This window comes from Alosa sapidissima, chromosome 3 (assembly GCF_018492685.1).
Source record: "Alosa sapidissima isolate fAloSap1 chromosome 3, fAloSap1.pri, whole genome shotgun sequence".
Lineage (NCBI taxonomy): Eukaryota > Metazoa > Chordata > Actinopteri > Clupeiformes > Clupeidae > Alosa > Alosa sapidissima.
The window spans coordinates 18,126,183-18,153,555 of record NC_055959.1 but is presented as its reverse complement, the minus strand read 5'-3'; the positions used below and the strand labels follow the sequence as shown (position 1 = coordinate 18,153,555).

Genomic DNA, 27,373 nt, shown 5'->3' with positions numbered 1-27,373 from the left:
ATTTCTGAAATAGCTAGGGAGGCAAATTTAATCAAACAAATGCTCCATCCATTGCTTCATTTGACATAGATAAAGCAAAATTAAACAACAAGAAAATGAAAACTACAATGATCAGCAGTGAACTGGAGGGGAAAGCATGAAGGACTGACATGCACACATAAACATGTGCATGCAAACACACACGCACACACACATGTAAACACACGCGCACACACACGCGCGCACACACAGCAGTTCTTAAGCATACTCCTTTGGTGGGACATAGCAAGCAGCAGCACATTCACACCCTGAGACTACACACCACTTACTCTACTTCTGTGCTTATGTCATGAGGGTGAATACCGACACAATAAGGGACAGGGTAGGGAGGAGACAAACAAGTGGAGAATGGCAACCAGTTGCAGAGAAGAAGAGTGTGACAGTCTACGTGTTTTAGGAGGGGAAGCAAAATGGAAGGCAGCGCAGTCCCTTACCAGGTTAGTTTTGTTACTAGTTCGAATACGTACGGGTATTCCCAGTAACTGGGGGTCTACAGGCTGACGGAAGGGCAGAGACTCGGGATCCTGCCGGTACAACGCCTCCAGGGTGGGCATGAGTGCCTGCCGAAGCTCCTCCGGCTTGAAGACTTCGGGTGGGGGAGGGAGAGAGAGAGGTGGGAAAAGAGTTCAGAATCAATCACAGCTGTTTTAAGGCTTTGTCCAGAAATAAAAATGGAGGACTAGGTATGCATTCTCACTTTGATGAATAATGAGCTGCTACTGAAAACTGGCTAGGCACCAAAACATAAACATGGCACCGCACAGCCACCCTATCTACGTGACAGACGACTGAATCACTGTCTGTGATTTCAAGCACAGATTTCCAAACCACTCTTTGGAGGAGCTGTGGATGGATGAGGAAAGCTGGTCATACTTTTCTTCTTGCTCTGGGCAGCAGCGGGGGAGCTGTTGGCACCGGCGGCGCCAGGGCCATCCTCTTCCTCTTTGGGTTCGCTCTTCACCTCTGGCTTCCGGTCTTCGCCGGAAGCGATGGACGTCTCCATAGGCTCTGCCTTACAGCCGTCAGAGGGCTCCTCCTTTTTCACCTGGGGGGTCAAGATCAACACCGACTGGTCAGCCTACAAACTCATGGCCAAGACTCAGTCACAGTCAATGGCAGTAACCTCATAGTCTCAGTCAAGATCTTACATGCCTTTTCAAAATAGGCTTAGATAGATATCAAGATGTTGTATACAATGCATCTCAGTCATTTCATATACACATATATACATTCATTAAACGTATACATATTATATACACCATTCATTTGCATCAAATATAACCTCTACTCAAGCTTCAGAAAAAAAGGAAACAAATACCGTTGCACTGAAGAAGCCTGGTTTTGTGTTGGCTCTCACCTCCGGCTTCTCCTCAGACTTGACCTCGTGCTTCATGCCCATCTTCCCCGAGGGCTTCCCCTCCGACTCAGCCTCTTCTTCCTCCTCGGCCGATGGCTGCTGCTTCACCTCCATCTTGGGCTCGAGCGGCGCGGGGGCGTCGGAGGGGGGCATTTGGGAGCTGTGGTCCACGCTGCTGACGGAGGCTGGCGTGGAGACCTGCCCGTCGGCCGTCAGAGAGGACTTCTGAGAGAGCTGGAGGGGTGGGGTTACAGAGAGAGAGAGGGAGGTTGCAGAGAGCCTCGGAGGGAAACGGCTACAATGATTGAACTAGGGCCAAGAGGTTGACAAAAGGAGGCATGCTTGAGGGTTGCTACCAAATAAGTAGAGAGAAAACAATTGATATTACCCTATATTGATTAGAAATGCAACGGTATAGTGTGCCCACGGTTCGGTATGCATCACGGTTTGTGAGCCACAATAACGATATGGTTTCGATATTTTAATATAAAAAAAACCACTGATATAAACAATTAACTACATTTTTTTAAACAAATATGGTAGTGTGACTGACTGACTGACAAAGCAGTCGAAAACTACCCTATAGTTAGACTAAAAACTATCAGTGGAGAGAGCTGGGGCGCCCCTGTGTCAATCTATTTTAAATTTCGCTCAGCCGAAGTCCCGCCCCTTCCGTTTGCCACCATGGGACCTATCCGGAAAAATTATCAACAGTAGTCAATGGCAAAAGAGAAATTATTTTCTGGTCCGTTTCAATAGAATTCCTAGGCGTAGCCTATGACATTGTAATATGTTTTACATTGTGAGGGAATCCTGAGGCAGTAACCAAATACTAGGGGTGCACCGATCCGATATTAGGATCGGATATCGGCCCCGATATTGACAAAATTTGGAATTGGAATTGGAAAAAGAGCAGATCCATTGGCTGATCCGAATTTACTTCAACTTCAAAGACTGAGCCGTGACACGCAACCAGCCACTTGCCACTAGACATTTCTTCTGGTGTTTGTCATTACCTCATTGTCTTTACAGTCTGGCCATCATTATATTTCTGGTTTACCATTCATTATTTTATTAGCCACCATGTCATCGATTTTTAATTCGATAATTACAATCTTCATGTGTTTTTTTGCATTTTTAGGCAGGTTTAATGTGTGACGGTCAACACAAAATACTCAAACCAAACACATTGATTTTCATCTCTTATCTGTATAAACTGTTCCAGTGTAAATTTTTACACTAGCTGTTAAAAACTTTTTTAAAACTCATTTATTAGTCATCACGGGGAAACCGAGGGACCGTACCACTATGGGTAAATAGAGGGGTTTCGTGGGTGAAACCATTTTAGCATTTTGGATTTTTATCGGCACAAAACTGGTTTTGGTGGGAGAAAGTTGTTATGTATTTGTGTGTTTTATGTTTGCTTGTTATATTTATTATTTAGTAACAACTGTGAACTTGAACGCTGTTCCAAGTTGCTGCTGGTTCACAATTATTTATTTTTAATACTAATAGTAGTAGTAATAATAATGATAATAATAATAATAATATATTATTAAGTCATAATACATGACATTTATATTTAAGTGTTATTTTGTTAGATTTTGTCCTAGGAAAGTAATGTTTAGTCTTTTCCACATGATGGTTTATTAATTTAATTATGGTATCGGATCGGTAATCGACCGATACACAAAGCCCAGGCCCAGCTTTTATCATTGTTTTATTGCTTTATCGTTCTTGGTGCGATGGCAAGCTACCGGCCAAATTCCCATGAAACATGGGAACCAATTCAACTTCCTAGTTTCATTTTAAGTACATTTGAAAGACATGTCTTGGCAGCGAACAACATCTATTTTTTAAATTTTAAACGCAAATTGTTGCTGACAAGCGACAGTGAGAGAAACAGATTCTCATTGCAGGCTACTAACAACCATACCTGCAAACTCAGAAGGGCTGAAAAAGGTGACATATTTCCGAAAGATGCAGGCCATAGCAGGCAGGCTATGCGTAACAGAAAGTGAGAGAGATAAAGCCCGCCCTCACAAACAACTGATTGGTAGGTCTTCAAAAATAGCACAAAGAGAGGCCAATCACTTGCCTATCAATCTTGCATGAAATCGACGATAGTCTCACTCCAGACCCCCCCCCCCCCCCCCCCCCCCCCCCCCCGAAAAAAACTCTTCGGATCCACACGATTCACGTGAATGACATATTTTGATTAAAAAAAGCCGAAAGGTGACTAGTTTGCTGGTATGAACAACGAATCCGGCTGGGCGATAGGCCATCATGTTAAAAGTGCCCGCATTTGTTGACTACATTAGCAAAGTATGCCTAATGCTTGTAGGCTGTAGGCCTGGCCTAATGCTTGTAGGATGTAGTCCTAGCCTACTTTGTTTGTTTAAACTTTACGGTCTTCCGTTTGTACTGAAATTCTAAATATTCCCTTATAGTGGAGGACAGACGGCGGGACCTTATCAAAGTTAGTGTCTCTGTTTCTCGCTAAGCTCCAGTCCAGTCCATTCACGTTGGAGCAGTCAGCTGTTGTTTGTCAAACTCATTTGCTTACAGAGCGCAACATATCAGGCCTTTGCTACATCAGCAGGGAAGCACTGATAAGTTGCAGAGGTGAGAAGGCCCATGCACTGGTTCTCTGGAGGTGTGAATGTCTAACATTCATGTAGTTTGCAGCACAATGATAAACGTTTACAAATCATAAACAAACCATGGGGGCGTATTGTTTGGTACGATAATACACTGTATACCGTTGCATCCCTAATATTGATATATTATCTATATCTACCCATTGAAAACCCATGATATCAACAACAAACCATCAATACTAACAAATCTGCAGGTGTTATAGTAAGCCTGAAATATGAATGGACTATAAATGAATGAGGCAACCCCACGACCCAAAGGGCATTTTCTCTTCCTCACCGGTGTTCGCGGGTGCTGGTTGGGCATGTGAGAGTTCTGCGCAGGCAGAGACGGCACCATCCCCGGCTGGTGGCCTCCATTGGCACCGCCCCCGAGTGTCTGCTGCTGTTGCTGATTGTTTTTCTCCGCTCCCATCCCTGGCGCCATTGGCTGAGCCATTGGCGGCGGCTGCTGCTGCTGTTGCTGTTGTTGTTGTTGTTGTTGTTGTTGCTGTTGCGCTGACGGTGGGACAGAGGGCGGGTTTGGCGTATGAGGCTGCGGTGTCTGCGAGCCAGGGTGGGCGGGGAGTAGCGGGGCGAGGGGTCGGCGTGAGGCTGCGCGGAGAGGGCGAGCTCTGGCGCATGGGCGGGCAGTGCCCATGCGAGTTGGGCTGCGAGGACGGTGCCATGCTAGAAGGACCACCTCCGGGCACGCTACCGGGCAGCATGGAGCCCACAGGTGCCCCGGGGCCTGGGCCCGCTCCGGACACCGAGCTGGACTGCCCGACTGGGCTGCCCACGGGGAGGGAGGTCGGAGTGGGCATCTGAGCCTGCTGAAGGAAAGGACACAAGGATGACCATCATCAATGAACAAATGATTCAGCTGGACACAACGACAACAATAAAGTCTCCAAATACAGGCTTATGATGGTCTCACCTGAGTCATGCCAGGCTGTGGCCCCGACTGGCCCATACCTACTGGGCCAGCGTTGAGGCCGCCATTGGAGCCTGGAAACTGCCCAGATGGCAGGTACTGATTCTGCATCTGGGCCACGTTGGGCTGGCCCATCCTTGGGCTTCCCCGACCCATCTGAAGACAGCAGACAACAAGCGGGTTAGAACAACATTTAGAGATCATACGACACCTCTACCGGTTTTGCAGCATATTGCAAACATACACAGGCCTAAACATCGAACTTTGTGATCGGAAGCACAGGCACCAACTAAAATCTCATTGATTGAGTAAAATCATTTTGAAGCATACGTGTGTGTGCTTGCACTATACACTGAACAGTGAAGCAAAGAACCAAAGGCATCTGCTGCCTCACACCTCTGACCACTTTCCAAAGCAATTACATTACATTACTTTTAAATTCATTTGTGAGAATGTGAAATAACAGACACTCATTAAATTCCTTTTTCCCCAAGGTGACACAAGCCACTTTAATTGTTGCATCAGATGAATCAAAACAAATGCGGGTGCCAACCTGATTGAGCGGACCTCCCATGGGTAGTGGGGGCGTCGACCTCGGCCCGCCCCCCTGCATCGCCATCTGGTTGAACTGATTCATGGCTGCAGAGAGCAAAGAGGAGACTATATGAGCCACGCTCAGGACACGCGAGGAGCACAATGCAGCCTTTCTTCTCCTCCGTCTGCCCATCGCTCACATTCACTCACTCCGTCCAAAGGAGCTACTTCTATGAAACGACCACTAAAGCTGCGCCATGACAGGAGCTGTCGACAGGCTGCATTGCTTGAATGAGTTTTCTTGTTGGCAGCCGTGTACTGGCAGAGGAGGGGGGGGGGGGGGGGGGATTGTCGGGGAGCGGCATTAGCCATCTCAAAATGGGGCAGACAAAGCGCCACTTACCTGCAGGGTTCTGCATACGGCTGACCATCTGATTGGGTCCCGCTGGCTGGACAAGGGAGGGGTCTGCATGGGGTCCGTCTGAGGAGAGACCAACAGAGGCAGAGGCGCAGAGAGAGAGAGAGAGAGAGAGAGAGAGAGAGAGAGAGAGAGAGAGAGAGAGAGAGAGAGAGAGAGGGAGAGAGAGAGAGACGCACAGGAGCAGAGAAATACAATCAAAACCAAGGTGGAGAGACCAACAATGAAGACAGAGAGACGTTTTTTTCTCTTTATACCACTGCTTGGTGTGCTGCACTCAACTAACATTGATTAGCATCAATTAACTTGAGGTATTTGCGCACCAATGAAGAACCTCCACTTTTTTGTCCCTTTCCACACTTTTAGATCAATTCGCCAAACTCGTTGTAAAGTTTAAATGAACCATCATGTTGCGACAGAGATACAAACTAGCGATCTGATCTGAAGAGTTCAGAGCAGAGCAAAAGTGTTAACATGTCAATACACATTACACTGCATTTGGAAAGCAGTGATTTTACAAAGCCAAGTCAACAGAATCCTGGAATATTCTTGCTTGACAGGTATAAGCCTAACGACTGGGGTTTGGCCATTACAGTCATCAATTTCAAACTATTAACAGGAGTTTGTCCTGGTAAGTTGATGAAAGAGTCGATGTGTGGCAGAAAGAAGTAGTTCTAAAAACAAGTCAGTTTTAGAGACCAAGATGCGTACAGTAAATCAACATAATGCAGGTGTGGTATAAGCAACTAGCCTGACGAGCCAGACCCACATTAAAATGTAGGGTCTGGGGACTCACCGTTTGCAGTGCTCAGTCCGAGGGGCGGGATAATCAGTTGTCTTTCAAATTCACTCTGCGCGCAATAGGATAGCGCTACAACTCATGAGTCCAATGCGTTTTCGCACCAGCGGAGCTAGTTGGCTAGTTTAAACTTTTGCCAACTTAAAAAAAGCTTAACTCGTGTCACGCTGTTCGCCAACAGCAACATCCACCTTCTTTGTTTTCAAGTAGTAGGGAATTCACGCCGAACCGTTTCAACTCTGCCATCAATCATTATGTTAAGCCCGCCTAACGACTCTATACACGATGTGATTGGCCCTATCGAAGTTTCATTTTACCAGCTCGCAAGCCAACGGAGAGTTGCTAGACTAGCCCGGGCAGCAAATTAAATTAGTTGCTGCTAGGGTGTGTCTAGATTTCTAGGCTAATAAGCAACAACAATGCAAAGGTATAAGCAGGATAATGGACTCTTACATTAACATTTTACTTTTAGGTTATTTGCACTCCTGTGATGTAGCTCCAGTTTTTTGGCCGTATCACACTTGTATATTAATTCGCCGAACTCATTGTGACGTGTCACGTTGCATCCGAGCTGTAAAATACAGACCTTCAGAACATAGCAACATTGTAGCATATGACCGAGGTGGCTTTTAACTAGTTGGATGGCAGTAGGCTAAGTAAAATAGGATGTTTCCTGGGATATTCCCGCTTGACAACAGAAGAGAAGGAACTAACGACTGGCCTTAGGCCATAGCAACCATCAATTTAGAACTAGTAACGGCAGTTTGTCCTGCAAGTTGAGTAATTTGTTTCTATGTGTCGGAAAGTAGTCATACAAACAAGACAGTTTTAGCGATTAAAACATTAGAACAGGAAATTAACACAACAAAAGAAGCAACAATGGAATAAGTGGGACTCCACGGCGTTCGGCTCAAAGAAATTAATGCACTTATGAAATGTAACAGCCGTTTTACCACCTCGAACATGCATTTCTTGCTTGATGGTGTTTTAAGCCCCACCGTCGATTTCAAGGCAGCGCTGCGACCATCGAGTTTAAGGCACCTAACCCTAACCCTAACCTTGTTTTAAGCCTCCAACGTCGTCTTCCATGCAGTGCTGCCTGGAAGACGACGTTGGGGGCTTAAAACACCAAACCGAACACTGTGTCGTCCACTATCCCTTACGGCTCCTACACACAGCTGCGTGCGTTGCGTTGCTGGAGACGCATCCCATTCACTTTACATGGGCTCACGTCATCCGTTGCCGAACTGAATTGTGGGTCCGTTGCGTCGCGTTTCTCCCGCCGCTCGCGTTGTTCAGCTGTTGCTCCACTGACAGACGGCACCGGCCAATCAAGCCAATCGACTGACAGCACCAACCAATCAAATTACGGTTATACTTCAGGGTCATAGCTACCGTCGAGAACACCCACTGGCATGCGTTGTCGGAATGCAACTGTGTGTAGAAGCCGTTACTTACACAGCTTATTGTATTTATTATTTATCTTTTCCTTATATACATATCTGTATATGACTGTATAATTGTTAAGGTTTTACATACTGGGCGGCTGCCCGGGGGGCAGAGGCAGCTGGCCCATGACGGGGGGCAGGTTGGAGGGGGGCATGCCCGGCTGAGAAGGCATCATGCCCTGCTTCTGTAGCCGAGTCCGTCTCTTCTCCTCCAGCTCCTTCTGGATCTTATAAATCTTCTCAGCTAGGAGGTGGTAGTATTCCGCCTGATGGGGCAAAAGCGAAAGACAAATGGACAGGCAAAAAGAGAAAGAAAAGAGAAAGGATAGAGAGAAGACAAGCAACGGAATGAGGGTTAACTTGGGTGCTCAATCAAACTATGAGGGTCAGGCAACATTTACACTTTCCAAACACATAACCCATTTAGCTGCAATGGGTGTAAGTGAGCTCATTCTCACCCTGCTGTTGGCCGACTCGTACATGTCCCCTTCCACCTTCCGCGCGTACGCCACCAGGTTCTCCATTCGTCTGTCCTTCAGTGCAGCGGGGTCTGGTGTGGGGAAGATGGCCTGCACTCTGCTCACACAGGGGGGAGGGAAGGGTCCAGGTCACAAAAGTTCTTTTTGTCAGGTTTTTGATTGAATTTGATTGAACTTCCAATCACCATTTGCAATAATTTTGATTCAAGTTAATTATGAAGACTATAGACTGCTTAAACAAACATATGCGTTCCTACAGGCATTTCCAGTGGCACAGAAAACAACGTTGAGCTAATGGTAACTTGTTTACTTGTTTAAAACTGGAGTTTTAAAGTCAACATTTTGTAGACCATAAAGCAAAAGTCTATTTATTTTCATTTCAAAAGTATCTGGGTCTCAACCGGAAACCCTCTTGGAAAGGGTCCATATCTGTCATTATACTTCTGTGATTTATCGGACAGTCACCTATTTCCACATGTACCTGGTTTGTATAGAAGTTAATGTTAAGTGACAATAGTGCCTGTTTTCGTAAGAGGGCAAAAAAAGGGGACTATTTTGGTGGATTCCTAAAGATGGTGGATTCCTAAAGAACGTTAATTTGCTTCCCTCTTAAGTTTCTTCCGAATGTTTCTGTAGAAGTTCTCCACTGATCTGGGCTAATGCACTGATTACCTAGTGAGATAGAGGTCTCGGGAGGACAAGAATGTGGTTTTCAATTCACCACTAAATGTCTATCATAGCACCTAGATGGACAGAGTGAGTGGGCTTGAACAGGGCACCCACCAGCTCAGTATCAAGCTCGGACCACGGTAAACAAAATCGGGTATTTTAGGCAGTAAATGCTCCCGGTAGGAGCCAAACCAGATGTTGTCCACATCTACAAACTTCTCGCTACTGTAAAATGTAAGGTTTATAAATTAAATATTATTTTGAAGTATAAAAAAAAAAACTTTGTTTTTGAATTTTCTGACATGACTCCACATGAACTGATGAAATCCCAGTGTTTCCTCTACGTTTATTTCAGCATGGCGGCCCGCCATGGTTTTATTAATAGCGCCACGGTATCAGAATCAGGGCAGATGCACAATGTAGTTGCAGTTGCTGTTTAAATAATCCTGCAATTTAACAATAAGTAGCCTAAAACTAGTCAGAGGTTATAATGGCCCGTCCAGTTTCACTTCACATAGTATATATTGTATTGATGTAGCCTATTTAAAACATTAAACTTTCTTCTCAGTGTTTCTTCTTCATTTAGTGGTGCCACGCAAAACATTGTCCGGAAGCATAGTAGACTAAATGCCATCCGCTGGCTGCTGAAAATTGCAGTTTAACAATAAACAGCAATGCTAATCCGAGGTACCTGTCTAGTTTTATTCCATAAATATATTGTTTTTATAGACGTTAGTGCCATGCGCCATCAAGAGCTTCCACGTGCTATGCATGTTTGTCAACATCGCAAAAACTACAATTTGGTGGAAAGGCGTAGCCTAGCACAGGCTAAAAAAAACCCATTCATTTCTGAAGCTGATCGTATTGAAAGTATTTCCCATAGTGTTCCCACAGTGTTGTGGGTTGTGTTTCTACAACATGTTGGCACAAAACTTAATTTCTGTCAAACAAAGTAAGCTAAGCGTTTCTCCATTGTCAACGTGAACTACCGGTATGTTTAAGCGTTCAAGTGACGTGGTTTAATGCATGGGTTAACATAGCAACTAGAATTAAAAAAACATCCCGGGAGTGACACCCGACCCCCAGTTTTTTCATACTAGCCTTGTAACCTTTTTTTTCCTTCGGGGGGGGGGGGGGGGGGAAGACCTGCCGCCACTGTTAAAAAAAAATCTAGCGGAAACACTGAACTCCACATGAACTGATGAATTAGTTTTGAACTATGCATTACGACTGAGTTATGCTCGTCTTAATCAAACGGCTATACTAGCCTGGAAAATCCAGACTCTGCTAATCTAGAGAGATTAAGGGTCTGGCCACAAATAATGAAAATGGCGACAACAAGCATGCATTTGAATATCTCACTGCACACAATTGGATAACACTAAGATCAATGTTTACTGACTGATTCAGGACTTCGACGCAATTGGATAACACTACGACCAATGTTTAATGACTGATTTCGGACTTCGACGCAATTGGATAACACTACGACCAATGTTTAATGACTGATTCGTTGCAGCGCTGTTGTCATCTGCTTATCTCGCCTCTGGCCCACTTATATCAGATACAACGATGTGATTGGTTCCTCGCGATGCAAGGGGTAAAAGTAACGTGCATCATTACTCATTGCCAGAGTGTCTCGCAGAGACGATTCAAATTTTGCTTTTGCGAGAACTCTGGATTAACAGGGTACGGCGATACTGAACCAGGTTGAAGAACTGTAGTATTGGATAAAAAGAGGTTCTGCCAGCTTTGTGCCAAAGTATCCTAATTTAAAGGTGTTACTAGGACACCCACAGTCAGGAGTGAATGGATATGGCTAGGGACTCACAGTTTGTGCACAAGGTGGTTGCGTAGGTCCTGGGTGATATCCTCATGCCAGCTCTTCCTCATGCCCGCAACCGAGGGCGGCGTGGCTGTGGGCATGGAGCCCAGGTTACCCACGGCAGCGCTGTCGTTCATTAAGCTGCGAGAGCAAAACATAAGAAAGCCATTGCCAAAAGTCTTTGAATCAAATCAGAAGCAAATTTGAGCTTCTTGACAAACTATCTTTCATACAGCTTGAATCCCGTACACATCTAAATCACTACACATACATATGCAAAGAAAAAAAGACAAGGCATAAATGCTTCACTTTACACTTCTATAACAGGAGCCTGAACTGGTTTGTAAAAGCATGAACTCTGCTGGCAAGACAGGGACAGCCTCTCGGAGGATTGTGTTACATGCATGAGGTGGTTAGAGCACGGACCTTTGCGCGTTCATGTTTCGGTGCAGCATGGAGTCCTGGAGAAGGTTAGTCTGCTGGCTGGGGGACGGAACCCCCACACCACCGTTCACACCCATGGGGTTTCCTCCAGCTTTGAAGGGGTGAGAAGAAGAGAGGGGAGGAGGGGGTGAGATGGGTTGCACTGACGAGACCCTGATGAGCAAGTCATGCATGTACAGATCCAGGCGATTGCATGAATTAAAACTACATTGTCTTGAGGGACAGCAACAACGCACATGGAGAGACTATGTTAACCACAGAAAGACGCTGTATGAGTGCTGTGAGTCTTTTAAACAACAGATTTACAGTTTTCAATTATTCTGAGTGTAAAGCTGTCTCTCCCTTAATTGATGTCCTCCAAAACGTCTACTGTGATTGCCTACCACCCCACCACCCATCCGAGAAGCCCCACACATACCCATTGGGTTCATGGGCCTGACGCCAGCCTGGCCCGGGAGGCCCTGGGCGGGTAGAGATGACGACTGAGGTGTGGCGGTCATCTGGTTGCCTTGGTAGGTGAGACCGAGAGCGGCGTAGGCCCGCTCTATGGAACTGGGGTCGATCTGGCTGGGCGGGTTGAGGTTGGGCGTGCTGGGCTGACCGCCTGGCACAGCCCCTAACGAGCTACCCAGACCCACCCCAGCCTGGCCAAGGAGCGCTGTGAGAAATGGGGGACATGAGACAGAGTCAAATACAGCAAAGCACCAACACCATGTGTCAACAGAGAGTTACATAGAAGATGCCTACCAGGAGGAAGAAAAAGGGTCTTTAACAAAAATTCTATAATATGCATAAGCAACACATTGGGTCTGAATGACAAGCATCTTGGATGGAGTATAACCCCATTCCCACACAAGGGGTTGATTTAATGACAGGTTGACAAGAAGTCTTCAGGCTAAAGTTATATCGTCACAGTACGTTAAATGTTTTTCAATCTCGCACACCTGTGAGAATGACAAGCTGATTGATTAACGGGTTGGAGTGGTTGTGATAACTTTGAGCCCCAAACTGCTTTTGATTGGTGAGCTTATTTGAGACATTATACAGGATATGCTCGTTGCATGCTTCTTGGTTATGCTAACTGTGCTTGTTTTAGTTTGCATTGTTAACAACTGAAATGATGCACATGAAATTATTATTAGTCTAAAACTAGCATAGCTGTCAGCTAATAAGTTGACAAAAGGCAGAGTTTTATTTGCATGAAATATATAACGTTCCTGTAATGTCTTGCTGACATGATATCTTCAATTCAACTTGTAAAGGGAAAAGGATAAACCCCCAGGATGCTTGCGCAGCTCTGCTGCTTGGCCAGTCCATAAAACACACCTGCTAGTTAAGAGACTGCTAGCAAAGATTAGAGATAAATAGCAAAGATTAAACCTCGCAGTTGGGCCAATAACAGCTTGGATATTTAAAAGCAAAAATAATACACCTTGCATGTTCACTCTTGCAAGGTTCGCAAGAAGACATAAACCTGTTAAATGCCTTTGTCTGAGAACAGAGGGAACCCACTACTTTATCATTATGGGGGAGTGTGCGAGGATGCAAAAATGTTATCTAACATTACTATCTGTTATTTATTTATTTATTTATTTATTGATTGATTGATTTTTTACTGCGACTTAAACGGGGTTCATGTGAGAAAAAGGGTTCATCATGTTCAAATGTCTGTCAGGGGGGTACAAAAGTAAAAAAGTAAGCTTTACAAGAAAATGCATATTCTCTTGGTGAGAGAAGGCCACGCAGCTTTAGCTCTGACCATGGAGTCCTTGAACAGATACTCACACTGCTGGTTGCGCTTGTCTCCAGCGTTCTTCAGCGGCAGACAGACAGGGCAGTCATGCCGCGTGCAGTTCTTCCAGTGAGAGATGATCTGTCGCGAAGAGGCACAGTGCGCCACTGAGAGCAGGAAAAAAAGACAAAAAAAAAGAAATAAAAAGAAAGTAAAAAAAGACAAAATAAAGACATGTTTACGCTTGCGCTCTCTCGAGTGTACACATCATGGCATAAGAAACCAGAATTTATCAGCAACTGTGAGTCAATGTGCAACGAAGAGAGGAGAAGCTAAACCACAGGGAGAAAACCACAAACCACGCTCTTCACACAGACGCACTGCGACAAAGCGCAGACGCTCGGATTCGGAACACAAGAGACAGACAGGCAGACAGACAGACAACATAGAGTATAACCAAACAGACATGAACAAGGAAGCGAGTCCTGGGAAAACACTGCCTCCCGCTCTCTTGCGCGCTGTGGGCACTCACTTACCCTGGCAGGACTTGCCAGCTTGGCAGTGGGTCATGTGGTTGAGGACGTTCTTCATGGTGCGGCAGTGGGGCAGGTTGCACGGGCGCATCTCGCCGTTGGCCTGCTCGCGCCGCTGGCACTTGTGCGCGTGCAGCAGCAGCACCAGCTGCTGCTGGATGAGCTTGCGCTTCTCCGGGTCGGCCGTGGGGGGCGCCGCGCTGCCCGGGGCCGAGGCCATGGCACTCAGGCTCGTCTGGGCACCGGCGGGGCCCGCTGCGCCACCCACTGCTCCCGAGCCAACCACCGAGGGCTGCTGGGAGGCCTGGAAGAGTGTATCAGTATGGTGAATGCAGGTGGAACATGAGAATGCAAGTGAATGAGACAATGAGCAAATATAAAGACCAGAGATGAACTAGGACTCCGGAGTCAGTAAAGTTGTCATGAGAAACATCATTACCATGGCAGTCATGCCCTGGACGGGCTGGGGCTTCTTGTCCATGTTAAACTGGGCGAGGCTGTTGGGCATCGTTGCTTTGTTCTGAAGCTGCCCGCCCATCACCTGACCTGCAGTCTGGCCATAGGGTCCGCCATAGGGCCCAGCATTCTGCATCATCCCCATCTGAGGAAACAGGAGAGAGGGGAGGAGAGGCGTGGGATACAGAAAGAGAAGGAGGTTAGATAAGGTAATGGACACATTAGATGCCACTGGTCTTTTCTGCTGGGTAACTTCAAAAACTTTGTGAAATAGCTTTTACATTCCACGTAGTAATGGTCAACAGAGGGTTGAGGGGGTTGGCCATGACAGCAGTGGCAGCAAGACCGAGTCAATTTCATTGAACTTGAAGATGAAAATAAGATTCAGCCAGACATCCAAATTTCTACCCTGCATGCCTATAAATTAACAGCCTGAAAGCATTTAATTCTGATGAACTGCTTTGACCTATAAATGATGAATTACAGTAACTGTGTCGCTGACGGACTTCAAAGTTCATTTTACGACACGATCAGAGGCTTTCAGAGGGGGAAAAGAAAACCAGCAGGAGCATGGTCTGCACTGAGGCAGAATTCAGTTACACTTTGTGCCCTGACAGAACCTGTTAGGAAAGCCACAACTGTGTTTGAACTGTGTTTGTACCCTGTCAACAGATTTATCATACAATCCCCAGACACTGCTGGATGCTCTCCACTATGAAGAAACCTTGGAAGATCAATCCATGACCAAAAAATGATATTCTCCAACTGTTTGAGTTGAACCACAACTAATAAAAGGTGAACATCCATGGGCTTTTTGACTTGCTTCTTTCACATTTTTCCACATCTGAATGACATGCTAAATCTTAAACCTTTAACCAAACTAAACATGAAACCTCAAAGTAGAATTTGATATCATAATGGATCTTCTTGGCTTAGACACTGAATGAGTAAAATGTATCTCATTTTTATTGCTCCAAAATACACATCCATTCAGCGTGGCTCTCACGGTGCACAGAAAGATTCCAAAACATCACCCAAAGATACTGACTCAGGAGGAGAGAGAACTTCATGCATTAGCTTATACACCATTAGGAGGTAATACTGAAAAATATCGAGATATCCGGGTCATTTCACACATGCATAACAAATGACAGATCTTTGCGTTACATGCTGCCCTTACGGTGCATGGCCACTGCGCCTACCTTGTTCATGGCTCCGGGTTGCTGTGGCCTCATGCCAGCATGACCCATCTGTGGACCGCCCTGCTGCTGCTGTTGTAGCGTGTCTGCGAGTAGGTTGCTGTTGCTCCCCATGCCCTGGTTCGGGTAGCCCATCCTGGGCGAGCCGTTCATCACTTGCCCGCCCATCATGCCGGGGGCAGCTGGGCCCTGCAGCTGCTGGCCGTTGCCCTTCTGGGTTCCCATCATGCCCCTGTTCAGGCCACCTACCATGCCAGCCTGCTGCATCATGCCTGTCTGCTGGGGCGAGGAGTGTTGCTGCGGCTGGCCCAGGGACTGTGGCCCCGAGGTGGCAGCGTTCAGCCCTCCCAGGAGTCCCATGGAGGCAGCGTTCCCCGGGCTGCCGGCCGCCGAGGTGGTTGGGAGAGATGCCCCGGAGCGCAGGAGCTCCGAGAGCTGCTTGTGTTTGGCAGCAGCATCCTGGCCAGCGCCCGCGGCCCCGCCGCCGACGCCGCCTCCTCCTCCTCCTCCGCCCAGGCTGGTGTGGAGCTGGCTGAGGTCTCCGCCGTTGGGCAAGCCCAGATCCGTGGAGTTGATGAGCTCATCGGGGAGGTCGTGCTCCAAGTCGAAGAGGGAACCAAAATCTGTATGTGCGTGCAAAGAGAGAAAATCAGAAGCAGCACGCATACACACACACATACACACACGCACGCGCACACACACATACACACTCTTGCTTAGCATGACTTCAGCCATGAGAGACAGGTGAAGCATGAAACTCAAACAGCAGTGTGAAGCATGAAATTCAAACAGCAACATGAAACCACAAAGTTACTGGTCTCAAACCTTTCAAAATAACAATAGAAAAATGTATTAATGTAGTAATGTTCATATTAAATAGCACCTGCCCTAGTAAACAATGTTAACTTTAGCGAGAAAATAAAAAAGGAAGAGAAAAGAAAATGCTTTCCTTAATCCCATCCCTGCTGCCTCCCAAAAGGACAGAAGCTGCTCCAGTAGATATGACTTAACAGGCTTGATATTTATTAATGGTAAACCTAACATGCTCAGTAACAGACAATAGATATCTTGCATCGACTAGCAAGCTGTTGAACGTTTGTGGTTCAGTCTGACAGAACACTATAAAAACAATGGAGCAGTATGAAACTGGAGCCCATGCTGAGCAATTTACCCCAATAGTGACTATCAAAAATGTCTTCTGCATTAAAAGAGAGGATCCCGATTAGAGTGCCCAACTGAGCCATTCACAGGGTTTAATGAATTCCAGGAATCATGACAATAACAAGATGGGTGCCCCGAGTCAAAAAGATTTTGCCAGCATAAAACAATTAGGATTTCAGATATACATGTTTCTGCAAAGTACAGCCCAATAAAAGAACAACTTCCAATGATAAATATGGAGAGCTACAGCTAATGAATGTGGCAGCCACAGTACAATTTCAGAGCACAGTACATATCATCTCTTATATGATGCTGTAGCCTACTTCAAAATCTAACAAAACATTAGTAACCTTCCTAACCAGTAGTTATTTTACGACAGGACACCTTGCCATCGAACAGATCTTAAAAAGAAATCTCAAGCAATGTCTGCAACTTCACTCAAGGCAACAACACTAACTACCCAGCTCTTTGTTTATATTTAACCAACAAGTAAAAAAGTCCAATTTTGGCGTCAAGCTATGCAAAACAGTCAAATTATTTTTGTTCATGGTTATGTTTATAGCTACTAAGCTATTAGGTAGATAAATTGCTCATTAGGCCTAGTACTTGCGCGTCGTACTTAACCTGCTAGCTAGCTGGATTATGTTTTGGTTTTTCTACTCTGCTAACGTTGTGCACTTACTTATCCTTGATAGGCCAACACTAGTTTTGTGTAGATGCGCATTTCCACCTGTGATTGATCATGTAGTATCTAATGTAACGCACCATCTTTGAACAATGTCAGCCTCTCAAAATGTCAACAATGACGTCCTTCAGAATGTTGATGATGGATAGCGGTATTCAACGACTGATTTCTCATTATTTTATTTGCACTGTAGTGCTAGAACTAGGCCAAAACATCCATGTAAGCACCACTGCTAACTTTAACGTTAGCCAACTTTCAAGAGTGTGCATTTCGTTCAGCTAGCGTTTATTAACGCCGGCACAAGTAACCACTTGAATTTCTTCGCAGCTTGCTCCAGTCACAAATGTTATTTGGTCAGTTTATGTAAGTATCCGTGTTTTTAAACATAGGCTAACAAATGATTGACGTTAGTCAGCCACCGTTAGCATCAATTAGTCTACAACCCAGTAACATTGATGTAAATAACTAACGTTAAGTAACGTGAAATGGTTGTACAAGTTCATTAGTGTCTGACCCAACTCATCTACCTTTCCATAACGTTACCTAATGTAATCTGGCAGCACACCCCCAATAAATGCTACTGTTTTCGCCCAAAGTTATCTATCGTTAACGTTTAGTTACCCAAACACTTCAGCTGGTTGGTTAACTTGGATAAATGTTGCTACTAACTAGTGTTTACATTTTAACATTTAAATGACAGCCTCTCTGATAATCACTTTTATCCAGTTAACTACTTATCTATGTATTTTAAGCCAATAATAAAGTGTGGATCATTTATGAAAACAGGCTAACTGGCACCAAGTTATGCCTGGTTTCCCTTGATACGCCACCTACCTACCAGTAGTTCAAAAATAGATAGCCAAAATTGTTAGCAAGCTAGCAAACGCTATATTGTCCGCTAGCCAGTAAGGGAAGTTAGCATTATTGAACAATCAAGCTAAACGTCGATTGGCCAATGATTGATTGGCTTTTATCCTACTGTAAATAAGCCGAAGCCTTTTGAAGAAGGCATCATTGCAACACAACTTAACACCATTCAAACATTTTATGGCACACTAATAAAAAATCAGAAATTTAAGAAAATATTTACCATTTCCATCGCTGGCGGAGACAGAGAGAGCCGGAGAGGATAGTTTAGGCCTCTTGGCTGAAGGCGGGCCGGAGTCCAGAACATTATCGGCCATATTTTTTTTCACGAATAACAAAAAAATATGTATCCACAAAGGACAGACGTTTTCCCTTGTTCGAGTCCTTCTGGGTGTCTTGGGCAATCCCTTCTCCAAACGTTTTTAATCTGTTCCCCTCCGTTGCGAGTAGATGGAGGATAGCCTTGTTGCTACAATCTCGTTCTTGATTCGCTTTTAAACAAGACCCAGTGTATCAATCCCCTTCCCCTCTCGGATTAATAAAGAAAATGTAACGTTATAGCAAGGCTAGATTGTTCCGAATAGAGCAGGACAAGGGAATGTGGCGTCGGTAAAAGACAGAAGAGTCCAGACTCCAAAGAAACTCACGTAGCCTCTTCGGCGACTGGGAGATTGTCCCAAGACTTATCCTCCATAGCTGTATCACTCTTTTCCGCCATAGTCGGCGGTGAAATCAAGAGTTCAGTTCTGCGTTGAGCTAGGGCGTCGTAGCGCGTGAGGCTAGATGGGAAACACGATAAAGAATGCAACCCAAATGCACCCCGATATCTACGGTTAGGGGCTCGCCTCATGCAATGGTAATGAAAATCCCGTCAGAAGGTAAATCCATTTTTTGCACAGAGTTCCCATTGCAGTCAATGCAGTTCGTTCCCAGCATCACCATTCGCATTTCTGTGTCTAGATATCCAGTGAAAAGTGGAAAAACTCCCAAAATCACTACCACCAAATATTTATTGTCGACTGATTTTCAGCAGTGTGAATTTCATTTGCAATCACGAATCACGCCTTTTGTAATTGTGTAACTGACTCTGAAGTAGAGACTAAAAAAGAAAATGTCAACCGTTCGTAAAATAGCCTAAGACCTAACGCTAGACCTAGTGTTAAAACTTTAAGTCACTAAGCACTCCCACGACCTACTACAAAAATGACACGATTCACAATGCATAATCTGTTTTACTGTATGTCGTTATTAATCTAGTGAATAATAGTCGGATCAACCTCAGTTTACAGTATCGTTTCGTGCGATAAATAGCATACACGTGCATTACTACTGAAATATAATACCATGGCGCTTATGAGTAGGCTGGCCGATCACTTCTGAAGTATGTATAAACTGTCCAGAGCCGCCCTGATATCGGTGGTTAACACTTCATTGCAATGAAGAAATTGCATACTGCATTAATACTTGTTTCACAAAAGATTGCAATTTCTATTTAGATATCTAGAATGCAAGCTATTGATATGTCGAACATTTGTTTATGCGTCCACCTAAGTTGGATCGGGCGCCCTCTGCATAAGCAGAATGCCAGAAATTGGGTTCGAAATATTATCAAAAATCTCTGATCATTGCTTCAAGCAACCGCATTGATTGTGTAGTTGCAGCAATGTGCATTCCCAATTATCACCACTGTGTTAATTTTATAAAAATGCCACGTTTACCAAAATTGCACACCGAGCTAATTAATATCAGTTTGATCCAATTAGTCGTTAAGCTAGTTTCATTACCAGCGAGCGTTTTTGCGAAGTATAAAGCTCGCCGTCTTGCGACCATACATTAAGTAGCCTGTTTTAAAGAACCTAACGAATTGTTGTAAGCTATTTTCACCGGTTGACAAATGTTGCAAAAAATAATTTATCTGTCACTGCGCATACCGCGATGGCTCGCGATGCAAGTTAAGAAAAAAAATCCCTAACCAAGAAAAGAGAATACGGCGACGCACGAAAATCGGATATAACGAGGGGGGTCGCCCCAATATTTTGTAACGTTACAATAAAAGTGGGGAATCAGTTCACATCCAAAAGATGTAGGAAGCGTCAGCCCCACAAAATAATTTTGGTTCCTCAAAAACCTTTCATTGAGTCTTTTGTGATGCTGTATCCCCCCCTTCGCGTTTATCCTTTTATTTTCTCTACCTTCCAATTCTTCTGTTATATCCTTTACTCTCAGTCCTTCCAGCAGCTAGTTAAAGACATCGTTTTATCTTCTGAAGGATTTTCCTCCCCGTGACCAGAGATGGAGATGTAGTAAAAATTAAATGTTATATTTTCCTCTCCCTCGCAGGCTTTCCTTCGTTTAAATGTATTGCCTTCTTCCGCCTCTCCTCTCCGCTCCGTAAAAACACCCCCTTCCTTGGATTTTCAAGAGAGCGTTTAACCCGTTTCTCCCTCTCTCTGTTTCGTTTTTAATCTATTAAGGATTTCGTTATGTCTTATTTCCACCGAGACGATAGCACCACTTTCCTCCCGGCGGCTATCCAAGTCGCTAGGAACGGCGCTACAGAAGCGTTTTCTCGGTCTCCTGTCTCTTTCGGTCTCTCCGCACAAACAAAATGGCGGCTTGTTGTTTCTACTCCTTTGGTACGGGGGGAGGGTTGGAGGTACAGCAACATTAGAAAGGGGGTTTGGCGATCGGGATTTCCCGGAAAACTGTTTCGTATGGTATCGGAGTCGCAGTAGCCTACCTATGCTGCGAAGAGGGACAGTCGTGCAACATGTTTCGGAGCATGAAAATGCATTGTTGTTTCCACAAAGATTTTGGTTAATTCAACTGGTCTACACTTGGCAACACATCGGAAATATGAACAATTTGACCAGAAGAATAGGGATGAGAATAGAATACTCAATCTGTTGGGTTATAATTCCCATAAATAGACCCATGTATAACATGTTAATAGGCTAGCATTTTTTTGGCAACAGATGTTTAGTTTTAGTTTAGCAGATTCAAACATTACTTGAAATCAGTTTATTGTGAAATAACAGAACACTGAGATTTGTTTTGTTTTGTTTTTTTTTCAGGTGAAGCTTTAGGCGGATGCCATGCACTCTGAATTTTCCAGGGTTCAGGTATGTCAATGCTTTGACATACTCCTCTGCATCTGTCAGCACTCTGACATGGCATTCATAATTTTTGAACACCCAATCTGCTCAACCATCTTTTTGATTGCAGGTTTTTTCCACATCAGCAATGGTTTTTGGGGTGTCTGCAGACAGGATCAGAGGGACCCCTTCCTCTTGGATCATGACATCATCCTCTATCCGCACCCCAAGTCCTCGATACTGTTTTGGGCAGTTTTCATCATCTTCACAGATGTAAAGTCCTATTCAGATAAAATAATAATTTTGGTAAAACTGCAACAAAATTAAGCGTATTGAATAGCAGCCTATTGGAATCGGCGATACACCCGACAGTGTATGCAGTCATGCAGACCTGGCTCAATAGTGATGGCCATCCCAGGCTGAAGAGGCTGAGAGCGTGACAGCTCAGGCGTGTCATGCACATCCATGCCTAGGTAGTGGCCGACGTGATGGGGACAGAGGCGTCGTGCAATCTGAGACGATTAAGACAATAACAGCAGATATAAAATTGCTTTGTGTACATCAATCACTTCAAATGTCCACAGATACAGGATAATGTCATCATACTTTCCATACTTTTCCACTGGTTATTTTGTGTCTTTGTATGTGCATGTGCACCATACTTGTCCAGAGACCAATTACATTGCTTAAAGTATTTATACACAGTGCAAAAAAAGAAACAAAGCAAAAATTAAGCATTAAGAACCAAATGTCACCATAGGCTAAGGCATAACATGTTGTGTGTTTTGACAATCTAATATTCAATAGTGTGGGCTGTACTGACAAAAGCCCAATTGTCAGCTATCAGTAGTCTTGCAAATGTAATCAGCCCTTGTGAAAGTCATCACCATGCTTGTAAGATACTTGCACACTTTTTCCCCAATTAGTGTTTTATTCATGCTGTCGTATATATCTAAAGGTCAAATAAGTTATTTGTCTTACAACTCAAATTATTTTGATGTCACAAAATGTTTGCGACCCCAATCATTCATGTGTAGCGAGAGAGAGCGCAACTCATCTCTGCTGTAACATCCAGACGAGAGCGGTACTTTAATTTTTCCCAAATGTCCTTGCACGTATGGTTGTTTAGCCACTTTGTTTTGAACATTGATCAAGCATAATTCCATCAATCAAACATATCATGCGGGCTTGTCTAAGTTTATTTTTACTTCGCTAGATTGTAATGAAGGATCTGTTACTTAACCTGGATATCATGTTTTTTTTATTTAGTTTATGTTTAATTGTATGTAATGAACTGGTCAATTGATATCAAAGATATCTCAGCCGGCCCCATTTGGACTTAAGGCACACATGGGGTCCCTACCCTAAGGTTGGGAAATGATGATCTAAGTGGATAGGATGGTGTTTCTGAACAATAGTGTCACAGATTCTCAGTTGTATTTTGGTCAGGGCTTTGATCAAGGCATTCTAAAACTGTGCCTTTGTGCCTGGGTAATTCAAGTTTTCTTGTGATATTGTGTAGAATTTATTTCTACTCATTCTCCATCCAGCATGATGGTGCCATGTACAGTACAGGCCAAAAGTTTGGACACACCTTCTCATTTAATGCGTTTCCTTTATTTTCATGACTATATACATTGTAGATTCATCAAAACTATTTTGACACATGTGGAATTATGTACTTAACAAAAAAAAGTGTGAAATAACTGAAAACATGTCTTATATTCTAGTTTCTTCAAAGTTGTTGTTTTTTTTATTTTTTATTTAATACCATAACTTGACAAATATTCATATGTGGGCCAAATACCTTTGCATTCATTCATAGATTTGATGCCTTCAGTGAGAATCTATAATGTTAATAGTTATGAAAATAAAGAAAACGCATGGAAATGAGGTGTGTCCAAACTTTCGGCCTGTACTGGATCTGCAATATCTTACAATTTAGGTTTATTGAGGCACTGACAGTGTTGGATTCACATTATACACCGGCATATCTAAAGCAATCACTGTACATGGTTTAATGGATATTCTAACAGAAAAACGTATTTTTTCCATTCTACAATCCAGTTTTATGTATCATGGCTCATTTCTGGACCCCTTCACCTGTATCCCAATTTCAGTCACAGAACTTGCTTTGATTTGTTTAGGGTGTTGACTGGACTGGTGGACTCCTTTACCTGTTAATAAGTTTACGGTTATTGTTATCATTTTACAGAATTCGATGTTATTTGAGTCTGTTAATTACTGATATTTAATTTAAGTTATATAAGTTTCCTTTACACTGTAAGTTGTAATGGTAATGTAATGTTTATTGATGTCATTGTAAGTTGCTTTGGACAAAAGTGTCTGTTAAGAACTATAAACATAAACTAGAACCCACCTGTTGCCAATTTTCATGTTAAATCAAAACCTGTTAATCTCTGCAAAGGGGTAAAACAGGTCATATATATTGGACCTTCCAATGTCCAGAGCAAAAACTGTTTATTTAACACAAAATCAAGCTTTTGCCATGGCCATGTTATTCACCTCATATATAGACTACCTGGTGGATGAGCTAAAGGGGAGAGAGAACTGAGGACCTACCTGACTGAGGAAGATTATGATATTTTGTAGAGAGAAATGGTCTCAAAATCCCTGTTCTGCATTCTCTATTCTTATAAGATGTTGTAAGAGAAGATAAAGTACTGTTTTACTGGAAAAGGTTGGGTATACAATGTATTGAAGGCAGACAGAGGTGCCAGCAGTTGTGACATGTGCTTTACCTCATAGTTGTTTTCAGTGTGAAACTAAGATAGTTCACCAGAATATGATCTTTTTATAACTCTATTTGCTCATCTTTACCATGTGTACCAATTGTTGTTGTATGTTTGTGTGTGTGCGCATGTGTGTGCGTCTTTATAAGGAGAAATGAGTCGAGGTCCAGGGCGTACGGAACCCAGGCGCAGATACCTGCACACACACAAACAATGACCTCTAAAAGATGAGCAAGTTAATCCATCCTATATTAAGGCCAATTGGGCTGACGCTTACAGTAGCCTATGTCCGGTTTCCATGGTGCTAAGCGGACGAGAGCCATAGACTCCCCCTGGACGGGACACCAGTCCATCACAGGTAACTCTCCCAGCAGAAGCTGGTACCCATTTTACAGCTGGGTGGACTAAGACATGTCCAAGGGCACGACCTGCAACAAGTTATCATCTGGGAATTGAACCAGCGATCTTACAATTGCCAGACTAACTCCTCAGACCACTGAGCTTGCCGGTCATTGTCGTAAAATAAGTCCTTTCAGGATGAATCAAGATCCTTCAAATTTGCGTTGGAGTAAGAAGTATGTTCTTTTATGTAGAGTATGGACATTAAGAACAGGACATGGGTATATGCTATGCTAATAACTAGATGTACCGTATAGCAGTACAATATGACCGTTACATGATGATGTCATGTGCTATCCGAAGAAAATAAAGCATGCTTTTCAACTTCTCTTCATCCCATATTTCTGCAACTCCTTGTCAACCACAAGTACTACATGCACTCCCCTTGGTTGCTCAGTCTATGTATTATGTCTATTTATTACTCTCTCTGCTGGCTGCATAAAAAAATTGCCCCTTGGGGATAGTAGACACCTTGAACCTTGTTGAAACTCAAATTCTTGCTTAGTAAATTTAATGAAATGTTTAACATATTTTGCACAAAAATATGTGTTCTATGAAACCACATCCTCATATCCTTCTTGAGATAACAAACTTCTGTGCACTACCTCACTAAGACAAGTCTGCAACAAAGTATTCTTTGGTGACATCCAAATGCACATCTGTATCTGCATTGCACAAATATACTTATGCAGTGGTCATATTACACACTGCTTGGTCTAGATTTTTACAATAGTGTGCCTGCGTGTGTGTGTGTGTGGGAAGGTGGGTGTATGTGTCTGTGTGTATACCTCTGTTGAAAGTTGCTTGGTAAGTAAGATGTTAAGGAAGAAAACGGATGTTACCAAATCACCTCTCCCAACAACTTTTGAGTCATGAACTGTTTGTACCCTATGGTGTCCCCTTGACTTTATTTACAAAAGGTACATAAATGATTCAGAAATTATACACATTAATACCTTAGGGCTCAACTGTGAATCCTGTGGGATACAAAGCCAAAAGCTAGAGTAGGCCTACCTTCGAGAACACAAATCTGAGGTTGCATGTTTATGGTTATTGTTATTATGAACATTTGCTATTTTTATTCTTCTGTCAAAATTACTTAGTTTATTACTAATATTTAAATTCTTATGTAGGCCACAGCACCCTCCACATTTATTGGTACCCCTGATGGTATGTGTATACATGTTCTGGTATGAATGTTCATACCAAATTTGAAGAAAGAGCCTCATGATATTGCATTCACAAAAAAAGAACATACATGTGGTCACAGTGATCTTGAACTTCAAATCAATCAGTTTCTCGTAAAAGCATCTGTACTAAATCTTGAGAAATCACGTTCAAGAGAATGGGATATGCCGGTACATGTAGTCACAATGACCCTAAACTTTGACCTTTGACCTCCACAATCAAATCAGTTCATCTTTGAGTCCAATTGAATATTCACACCAAATCTGAAGCATGTGCTTTGAGGCCATTCTTGTCATTTAACTACAAATGTAAATAGCCGGAGTTGGTAATGTTACCAGGGCTTTGCCTATAATTGTATTCTATGGCCCTGGTCCTGTTCTAAAAAAAGAAAATTGAGCTTTTAGGCAATAATTTCATATTTTTTATCCACCAAATATTCAAGGTGGATGCATAAAAGAATGACTGAAAAGAACGTATGGTGGAGGTTTTGTGATTTTTCTGGGGCTGTTTTCAATCGAAAGGCCTTGGAACCTTTTTTGTTAAAAATAAAATGAGGATTTTTTTCTTTCAGAATAAATCTGCTTCCCTTCATGGTTGAATTTATCAAACGGTTTTCACCAAAAGATAGATTTTCTATACTTCTTTTTACTCGTTTTTACCAAGTATGCCAGTAAATGTAGAGGGCCATATGACTTCTTTAAACTGTGATTATGTTTTAATAGTAATGTTAATAGTTATTATTATACGTTGCTCTGGACAAAAGTGTCTGTCAAGAACCATAAACCTAACCATAAAGGCCTCCACACATTGAAACCTGAATGCGGTGCAATTTGCTTTCAGTATTCAATTACTTAGATTCCACTGTTTTCAACAGAACCCCGCACACCACGCCGAACCTATTTGGCGCCTCCATGTAGATTACTATTCAGTTTGTTCTTATCAGCGCTGTTCAATAAAGTGTCAGTGCTCTTCCCCTACTGGGTAGATCTGTCCATAGCCTGGTTTATCTCACTCCAACCTATACTCCTTTTGTTAAGGAACAGCCTGTGACCACAAGGAATGTTAGGAGGTGGTCTTTGGTGGTGACGGAAACACTACAGAAGAGCTTTGAGGCTACAGATTGGGATGTACTCTGTGAGCTTCATGGAGATGACATCAATTCCATGACTGACTGTATAACTGAGTACATCAATTTCTGTGTGGAAAACATTGTGCTTACCAGTGTGGTGCTTCCCTAATAGCAAGCCCTGCATAACCAGAGACCTAAAGGAGCAACTAAAGAAAAAGAAGAGGGCCTTCAGGGATGGGAAAAAAGAGCTACTGAGGTGTGTGCAGAATGAGGGCACCGGAGGGGACTGTACTCTCAACTTTCCTCGTCACAATATACACCTCAGACTTCCAGCACAACTCTGCAACCGGTCATCTGCAGAAATACTCTGATGACTGCAGTTGTGGGGTGTGTTAAAGATGGGGAGGAGACTGAGTATTGAGAACTGGTGAACAGCTTTGTGGCGTGGTGTGGAAACAACCACCTCCTCTTAAATGTGGCCAAGACAAAGGAGATGGTAGTGGACTTTAGAACTTTACTGTTTCCATCAAGGGGGATGGAGGTAGAGGTAATACACCTTGACCACAAACTTGACAACAACAGCCATCTGTGGGGGAAACAGCATCAGAGCAAATTGATTAAAAAAGCTGTCTTAGTGCTTGGAAGTACATTGGA

At 43.6% G+C, this 27,373-nt stretch overlaps 2 protein-coding genes across 2 annotated transcripts in view; both read right to left on the bottom strand.

Moving 5' to 3' along the window:
- The window catches only part of ep300b (E1A binding protein p300 b), a 37,665-nt gene extending 16,818 nt beyond the window's left edge, over window positions 1–20,847 (bottom strand). The window contains 18 exon segments of the mRNA XM_042087920.1: window positions 507–625; window positions 913–1,084; window positions 1,397–1,630; window positions 4,334–4,618; window positions 4,620–4,865; window positions 4,970–5,122; window positions 5,520–5,605; window positions 5,904–5,981; window positions 8,257–8,431; window positions 8,624–8,741; window positions 11,145–11,279; window positions 11,565–11,673; window positions 12,001–12,240; window positions 13,368–13,481; window positions 13,851–14,151; window positions 14,287–14,448; window positions 15,506–16,125; window positions 18,439–20,847. Coding sequence (XP_041943854.1) covers window positions 507–625; window positions 913–1,084; window positions 1,397–1,630; window positions 4,334–4,618; window positions 4,620–4,865; window positions 4,970–5,122; window positions 5,520–5,605; window positions 5,904–5,981; window positions 8,257–8,431; window positions 8,624–8,741; window positions 11,145–11,279; window positions 11,565–11,673; window positions 12,001–12,240; window positions 13,368–13,481; window positions 13,851–14,151; window positions 14,287–14,448; window positions 15,506–16,125; window positions 18,439–18,532 — 3,441 coding nt within the window. The 5' untranslated portion in view covers window positions 18,533–20,847.
- Window positions 20,848–21,221: 374 nt separating this feature from the next.
- The window catches only part of xpnpep3 (X-prolyl aminopeptidase 3, mitochondrial), a 36,133-nt gene continuing 29,981 nt past the window's right edge, over window positions 21,222–27,373 (bottom strand). Inside the window, exons 9-10 of the mRNA XM_042087955.1 lie at window positions 21,702–21,822; window positions 21,222–21,591 (exon numbers count right to left, since the gene is read on the bottom strand). Of these exons, the coding sequence (XP_041943889.1) occupies window positions 21,419–21,591; window positions 21,702–21,822 (294 nt within the window). The 3' untranslated portion in view covers window positions 21,222–21,418. The remainder of the gene's footprint in view (window positions 21,592–21,701; window positions 21,823–27,373) is intronic.